At 57.8% G+C, this 8607-nt stretch overlaps 1 protein-coding gene across 1 annotated transcript; it reads right to left on the bottom strand.

Moving 5' to 3' along the window:
- Positions 1–1965: 1965 nt before the first annotated feature.
- Positions 1966–4167, bottom strand: C1QL2 (complement C1q like 2). The gene is made up of 2 exons (XM_081096352.1): positions 3295–4167; positions 1966–2714 (listed from the first exon to the last, which is right to left on the bottom strand). Exons 1-2 carry the CDS (start codon positions 3976–3978, stop codon positions 2535–2537), a joined length of 864 nt encoding a protein of 287 aa, XP_080952478.1. The 5' UTR covers positions 3979–4167; the 3' UTR covers positions 1966–2534.
- Positions 4168–8607: the final 4440 nt, after the last annotated feature.

Here is an 8607-nt window from a genome sequence, read left to right on the forward strand (position 1 = left end):
CCTCATCAACCCATCTCCTCTTAGCAGCTGACAGCACCTCCCGGCAGCCTGGGCATTAGAATTGCAAGAAGCCCGGCTGCACTGGGGAATACCGATGGAGGAATCTCAGACTCAAATGTGTCTAAGTTTTATGAACAGCCAGATCTGGGCAAGGCGTTCCTACTGCCCTTCCACCAAAGGGGAGTGGTAAGGGTTTTGTTAGAAGTACAAATTGCTTCTTAATGCAGAGGATGAGGCTGGGTGCTGGCACCTCCTTAGAAATTCCTCCCACTCCTGGGAAAGCCACTGCTGCATGTCAATTTTAATTTTTGAAATTTAAACCGAGGGCTTTGTGTCTAAGCTCCGTCTCATCGGAGAAGGGGACGGATAAGTCAAAAAGAATTAGGGCCCCGCTGGGGATTGCAGATCCATAGTAATTAGACTTCATTTGGGTCTCAGACATTTGCTTTTAATCGCATTTCTGAATGATACAATCGACAAGGCATCAGAAATGTATGCTATGCAACTGTAGATGGGGCCCGACTCTGCCCTCCCCAGTTCCTGGGCTCAGCTGGGCTTGGGCTCCTCAGCCAGCAGGGGTGGGGTCCGTTGAGGAATTGGGGTTCAGTTTCAGTCTGGAACTGGGGAATATATATATGATTTGTTTTCTGCCTTGCTGTCTTTCAGAACTTTATTCCTGGACTGAAAGCAGATGCAATCATTGCTAATACTCCAGTTAATGACAATAAGACATTATTCAAGTAAAATAAGAGCATCAAGAGGAATAGCCACAGCAACGGGACTTGAAGCAGGGGTATAATTGTCTTTAAAGGGGAATCACAGCTTGAGTGTCCTTCAGGAACTAAAGTTGAGCCCAATGTGAATGGGGGGCAGACATACAGCCATGAACATTGTCACCCACATTGACCTATGAATACATGTGTGTGTGCACATGTATAACACGGACTAGTGATGACAACCACAGTATATCCACATGGTGTGTGTGTGTGTGTGTGTGTGTGTGTGTGTGTGGTGTGTGCGCCTCCAGCTTTACACAGGTACACACACTCTGGGGTTGCCTCCGTGTGCACACATTTCTCTTCAAACAACTGGTCAAAACAAACTCAGTAAGTACTAACAGGTTGTTAACTGGTTATTTTGTAGATAATTTATTACTTATTGGAATTCAATGGTCTAAAAACAAAACAAAAAAGTAAATTAAAAAAATCAAAGCCATGTTGTCTGTTTCCCTACCTTGTGTGTGTGGGATGGGATGGGAAGTACTGAGAAGAGAGCACACACAATGGGGCTCAGATAATGGCACCCTGCAAATGGGAAGGGAGGGTCCCGGAAAGGGGGTCCCTCCCCCAGGGATAGTGTATATCTCTTCCCACTCAGTTCCGGGTGAATTCGGGGAGCTGGATGATCCCCAGATTGCCTGTTTACCAGCTCTTATAAGAGCTGTGGCCCTAGCCGGTGGTGTGGGCAAATGGATGGGTGCTGAGCACTTTATGCCTGGGTGGGTCGGTTTCTGCGGGGGGACTTCTGCACTTCTTTATAGGGACAACCATCTCAGAGACCACCTGCTGGCAAGTGCCTCATCCCTGCCTCCAATTGGCCTCCCCTACCCCTCCCTTCTCCAGAAACCCCTGCTCTTTGACGTCCTCCCACAAGGCTGGGAACTTGGAGACTCAGCCACTCCTCTCCTGCCCGACTCTATCTAATTCTCTCTCCCGCACCTCCTCTGGGCCCCTCCAGTTCAGGGATGCAGCCCAGGGGAGAAATATTATCTCTCCGAAGGGGGGAGGGGATGCTCTCTCATCTCTCCCCACATCTTTCGCCCATCTCGGGTGGCAGGGACAGGGCAGTGGCTGACAAGCAGGCGTAGATGGGGCTCTTCCGGGCCCAGTTAATGTCTTCATGTCAAGGTGGACATCTGGAGGACTGGTCTGGGGGCCACCCTGACAAAAACATCGGAGCCCGTGGTCTAGAAACATAATTTAATGCGTCGCAGTGGGTCTGAGTCAGGCGTTTGGTGGAGAGGCGAATTTCCGTTTGCTGGGATTGCGCGGCAGTGGGGTTTTGACTGATGGACAGGGAAACTTGCAGGAGGATTGGACTCCCCAGGGAGCTCGTGCGCACAGTGGCCTACCTCACTGGCCAGGGTTGGAAGGCTGGGCCTCCGGGCACTCGGAGAAGGAGGGAGACTGAAAGAGGGCAGTTCCGCCCAGCCTGTCTGGTCCAATCAGGTTTGCAAACTGTGCTGCCACCGCCACCGCTGCTGTCCATGCCTTTGGGGTTCAAGTTCAGGTTCATCTCACCACGTTGGCGTCGCCCTCTCCCTCCCCAGATGGGGGCCAGGGGCCAGGAACACTGCCCAGAGCATAGTGAGTTGCAGACACACTGGGGATGGGAGCGGGGCAGGGAGGGTAGCGGGAACGTGTCTTTTCCAACGATGTCAAGAAGTGTCAGGAAACGCGAGGGGTCCTTGCCAGGGAGCAGCGCGCCCGCACTGGGCCCAGGGCGGGGGAAGCCCGCGCACAGCCCCAGTGCCCCTAGTCAGGGTAGAGGAGGAAGCCGGAGAACGTGCTGTACTTGTTGTTGTTGCCTCCGTGCGCCTTCCCGCCGTCCAGCTTCACGTACACCTCGTCGCCCGCCTCCAGGTGCAGCACCACGCTGTTGCTGGCGTAGTCGTAGTTCTGGTCCGCGTCCTGCGCGATGGCGCTGGCCCGGACCTGGGGGCGAGCCGCGGAGCTGTCGGTCGGGTCGGGGCAGCCTGCCCAGGCCCCTCCCGGCCTCCACCCGGCCCGCCCCCTGGTCGGCCGTCTGCCCGAGGCTCTGGCTCCGGGGTCCACGCTCCCACCCAGGCTCCACCTTCTCTCGCCAATTTAGCCAATTCCTTCCCGCAAGTCCGGGAGGGAGGAGAGATGGGACTTCTGATCACCCGCCCAGCGCGGAGGGTGGGAACCGGGGCCAGGACCAGAGGAAAGGGGAGTGAGGGGCGAGCGCCCTGCACAGGGGCAGCTAAAGAAGGAAGAGGCTTCCGAGGAGCCCTGGGGGGCCGGGGGGGGGGGGAGGGGGACGGGCTGCAGGCGAGGCGCGCACCTAGCCAGGGAGTGCGGTTCGGGCGGCGGGGTCTGGGCTCTCCCGGCACAACCTCCGTTACGCGGGGATAAACGCGACCAGGGAGCTTTGGGGAGCGGGATCCCGGGCGCGCTCGCCAACGGGGAGGAAAGAGGTTGGCTCCCCAGCAGCTGGGACGCGGGGTCTGCGGGAGCGGCGGGAGCGGCGGGAGGGGTGGGGTGGGTCACTGACCTGCCCGTTCTTGCAGAGGTCCGCCCACATGCTGGTGCCGTCGCCGCCGCGCATCAGGATGTGGTAGGTGAAGAAGTAGATGCCGCGCACCTGGCAGCTGAACTTGCCGGTGGTGGGGTCGTAGTGATTGCCGAGGTTGGTGACCACGTCGTCGAACTTGAGCACCTCGTAGCCTTCGTGGGGGCTCTTGAGACCCACGTAGAAGGCGATCTTGGGGCCACTGAAGGCGGCGCTAAGCGCGCCGGTCACTTCGCCCTCAGAGTCGCCGCCGCCCCGGGTTCCGCCGCCCACTACCCCGTCTCCTCCAGCCGCTCCCGCTGTCAGCTGCAGCCCTGGCAGCCCGGGCCGCCCGGAGTCGCCCTTCTCCCCCGGGGGACCCCTGGGTCCAGGCGGGCCCGGCTCTCCAGGAGGACCCCGCGGCCCTGGCTTGCCCGGTCGCCCCGGGTCGCCCTTGGGTCCCTGGATGAAAGGGGGCGGAGGGTTGGCGCTCAGGTCTTGCATGACTTCCAGGGCGGCGGTGCTGGGTCCAGGCGGCGGAGCCTTGGCGCCCGCGGGGCCTCCCCCGGGGGCCGCGCTGTACGGGTCGCAGATCATGCGGCAGGTGCCCATCATCTCGTAGTGCGCCGCGCCGGGGGTGGCCGCCTGCAGCAGCAGCGGCACCGCGATGAGCAGCCCCAGGGCCATGGCCAGGAGCACGCCGACGGCCGCCAGGCAGGCGCGCCGCCGCCGCTGCCACCGCTGGGAAGCGGCCGCCACCAGCTCCTCCTTGCCCCCCGAGGAGGTAATGGTGGGGCGGCGCGGGCGGCCCCGCTCCCCGAACTCGGGGGCCGACTCCACGGGTCCTGGCCGCACCCCCGACGTGGCGACCCCCGCTCCGGGCGCCCAACTACTTCAGGGAGAGGCGTCCCAGCACAGGCGCCGGTGCTCACCGCGCGAGGGCTGCTCCGGAGAGGCGCGGAGCCCAGAGCGCATGGCGGGGCGCCCCGGACCAGCCAGGCGCCCTCTGGGTCCGGCAGGTGGCCCGGGAGCGTGGGTGGGGAGGCGGCTTCTGGCGCGGGCTCGGCGACTCTGCCCCAGCTCGGCTCGGGGGCTCGGCGGGGCTGGCTCGCAGGTGGGGCGCCCGGGCTCTGCGGCGCGCTCAGCTCGCTCTCCGGCTGCGCGGGCTCCGCGCGGAGGGGGGGGACCCACTACCCTGACGTCAGGAGTCCGGGGCTGAGCGGTGGCGGCGGCAGCGAGGCAGCGCGCGCTGCCATCACTCGGGAGACGGCGCCCTCATGGCATCAGCCTGCTGTCCTTCTCCTTTCCCTTTCGGGCTGCGTCCCTGGCGGAGGCGGCGGAGGCTCCGTTCTTCCCAGAGGCGCCTGGGAGCCACCACAAGTGGGCGCAGCGGGCGCATCCGGGAGCCGGCGCTCCGGACACACCCATCCGAGGCCACTCTCGCGCGCCTCCCACCAGCCACTCAGGAACACTCAAGGGCGCACTCTGGAGCGCACAGGCACCTCCACGTGGCCACGAAGGAGCCCAGAATCCTGATGCCAGCGAGGTCCTTCGAGAATCACCAAATCCACCGCCCTGCCTGCAAGCAGGACCAAACCTCAGCCCACCCAGGACAGCCTTCGTCCAGGAGGCCTGCCGGCAGGACTTCCTGAAAAACCCCTGAGCTACTTCTTCAGAAAGGAGTAAATCCCGCTTCTAAGAGGCCCTTCACGCCTAGCTGAGGGCTCCAAGCTGTTACAGAGGCTCCAGAAGGCCACCCCCAACTCTTCGAATGATTCTTTTCAGTCCACAGGCCAAATACAGGCGTCTATTAGCCTCAGCCCCTCTCTTCCAGCCAGAAAATGCCGGGCCTTGTCCTCTGTACAAAGTCCATTTAGAGATGCAATGGACACCCAGTGCTTGGCGTCACCTGGGTGCACTCTGCTCCCACGAGCGGCTGGCCAGGACCAGTCAGACCCTCAGACAGGCGCCTGGACACCCACGCTCCCTCCTACTGAGTGGGCTTGGTTAGTTTACAAAATCCTCCAGCAGCGGGCCAGTAGCTTAGTTGATTAGAGCGTCCTCCAGGTAGGCCAACGTTTCGGATTTGATTCCATCCCGGGTCAGGGCACATACAAGAATCTACCACCGAATGCATAAATGCGTGAGGCAACAATTCGACCTCTCTCTCTCTCTCTCTCACTCTCTCTCTCTCTCTCTCTCTCTCTCTCTCACACACACACACACACACACACACACACAATCAATAAAATAAAAACTTTGAAAAACACTCCAAAGTTATTCTGAGCTAAATCTCAAATAAGCTATGACACCAGATTTGGAGAAGAATTCTCCATCTCCAGTGCAGCCGAGAGGATAAAGGGAGGAAGTGAGTGCTCCTGGGTACCGACAGGGAAGACCTCAGGCTCCGAAATAAAAAGCTCTGCCTTCTGCTCCTGGTCCTGCTCTTGCCCCAAGCAGCTCTGTGACTCGGGCAGGTCTCCTGCTCCAGCCCTCCCGATGTGCAGCATGCACTTGGCCGGGCCTGCAGAAGAGCCCCCCCACCACCACCCCTACCCCTCCCAGCCCCCAGCCCCCACCCCCTTACCCCTCCAAGCCCCCAGCCCCAACCCCAGGGCTGCTATCAATGTCTGGCACAGCATCAGCATCTCTGGACGCACCAGGGGCCCTCCTGAGGCTGTTGTTTGAAGAGAACATTTGTCAGGTCTCGTGTTCTCGTGGGTTTCTTAAAAATCCATTTTGTTTCTTTCTGGTCACTCTGAGCCATTTCCCCACCCCACCCCACCTCAAGTCGCTCCAGCCTCTTCCTTCATCGATGTATTTCCCAGGGATTAACAGAAGATCTGGCACCACGTAGGCCCTCAGTACATATGTGTAGAAAATGTAATTAAACAGAGCTTGAAGCAAACTTGACTCAAGAGAGAAGGGATGAAGGAGCTCCTTTATTAGGCACCTACTATGATGCTCAGGTACTTTGCACATGTTCCTTCACTTACTCCTCCTTATGGATTAGCAATTATTCTCCCATTGTACAGATGGGAAAACAAAGGCTTTGAAAACGTAAGTGCTTGCCAGTGTCCTCCGTCCATACAACAGAGCCAGACTCTTCCTCACAGCCAGTCCAGGGGCTCTGAGGAGCTGGCCTTGAATGCAGCATCGGCAGCTAGTTCCTGGCCACAGGCTTCACTGGTTTTGTGGGTCCCGATAGCACTCTCTCCCCTTCCCTTCCCTTCCCTTCCCTTCCCTTCCAAGGCCACACCTAGAACTAGTGAGCTCCAGGAGCCACATTGCCAGGTTCAAATCCAGGCTCTGCAACCTTGTGTCTGTGTGACCTTGGGCAAATTGCTTCATCTCTCTGAGCCTCAGTCTCCATGTTTGTAGAATGGGGATGACAAAAGTACCTACTTCTGAGTTATTTAGAGATTAAATGAGTTAAACAAAGGCCTTAGAACACTAGTTGGCTCAGTAAAGGTTAGCTATTATTATTAACAGTGATACTTTAGACCTCCACCATCATGCCTAAGAGCACGAAGATGAGCCATGAGGGCAGTAAACAGGATGGGAGAGGTGAACTTATTGTTTGTAAAAGAGAGAGACACCAAGATCACCCCCACGCTCTTTTTCTAAAACCGACAAGGGGACCACACTATTCTTCCCATTCTTCTCAGGCTGACCTGCTCTGGCTTCCTGCCATTTATCAAGACTTCCCAGAGTGCCTCTGGTCCCCAGCGCCCCCTGGGCGCACATTCTCAGGCAGACACCCACTCTGAATTGCCCAGCCCTGCAGTCCCATTATCCCCAAATCCCAGACTTCTTGCCCCTGCAGGATCTGGACAGGGAAGAAGCAGGGAGGGGCAAATGTGTGAGACCCAGGTTTTCACCCTCACAGACCTCAGCCCTGGAGCACCCACAGCCCTGCAGACAGGAGGCCTCCCCAAGGCCAGCCCTCCTCCAGGGGCGAGGGCAGCAGCAGCTAGAGAAGGCAAAGCAGGCAGCCTCACATCCAGACTACGTAAGTCAGGGGGTCCTTCCCCTGCCCTCCTGCCCTTCCTCCCACAGTGACAGAGCCAGACAGAGTGGCCTGCTGGCATGCTTGACACCTTCTCCTCCCCAGGCTTCTGCTCCCCCTGAGTGATCCACATCATCAGTGACTATCTTCTAATTAATATTAATTATGATCTTTATTAGCATACTAGAGGCCTGGTGCACAAATTCGTGCACGGGTGGGGTCCCTTTGCCTGGCTGGTGATCGGGGCCTATTGTGGGGGCCGGCTGGCTGGGGGAGGGGCTGCGAGAGGTTGGCTGGCTGCCCCCACCCCCCTCATTGGGGCCAATCTGGAAAGCCAGCTGGCGGGGGAGACTTTGGGAGGTTGGCCAGCTGGGCGGGGAGGGGCCATGGAAGGTTGGCTATGGGAGCACACTGACCACCCAGGAGCAGCTCCTGCATTGAGCATCTGCCCCCTGATGGTCCGTGCGCATCATAGCGGCCAGTCGGCCAGTCGTTTGGTTGTTTGGTGGTTCGGTCACTTAGGCTTTTATATAGATAAATGGTCTTCCATTTTGGCCACAGTTTTATATTCCAGGCCTAATAATGACTCAAATCTGCCCAAAATTGTCCTTAGTATTCCAGCCTGCATTTCACCCACCAACAACCACTGACGATCAGTCACCTCCACTTTCTCACCCCTCAAAGCTCTGTGGTCTCTGACATACAGTTTGGCACTTTATCACACGCTGGTTTGTTCAGCGCTCTCCTCCGCACTATAGTTCAGTGCTCTTCAACCTGGGATGCCTGTCTCTGCTCATCTCTCTAGACTCATCCCTAATTATCCTTCAAGTCCCAGCCAAGTGTCACTTTCCTGTCCAAAGTCTTCCCTGACCCCTCCCCAAGAAGAGGTGACAACTCCTGAAGGTAAAGAGTACCTTAAATGGTCCTGCCCGAGTGGCTCAGTCAGTTGGAGCACCATCCCATACACCAGGAAAGGCTGCAGGTTTGATTCCCAGTCAGGACACATACCTAGGTTGTGGGTCCAATCCCCAGTCAGGGCACGTGTGGGAGGGAACTGCCCCATGTTTCTCTCTCACATCATTGTTTCATTCTCTCTCTCTCTCTCTAAAAATCAATAAAAACATATCCTTAGGTGAGGATTAAAAAAGAGTACCTTGCATGTGCATACCCCTGCCATCATGTATCATGACCAAATGTTTACTTGTTAGCCTCCCCCACCAGGCTTTGAGCTCCCATAGGGCAGAAATCAGGTCATTCATTCATCCATGCATGTGTCATTCATTTGTTCAGCAAATATGTATTGACTC

This window comes from Myotis nattereri (assembly GCF_964212035.1).
Source record: "Myotis nattereri genome assembly, chromosome: 7".
Lineage (NCBI taxonomy): Eukaryota > Metazoa > Chordata > Mammalia > Chiroptera > Vespertilionidae > Myotis > Myotis nattereri.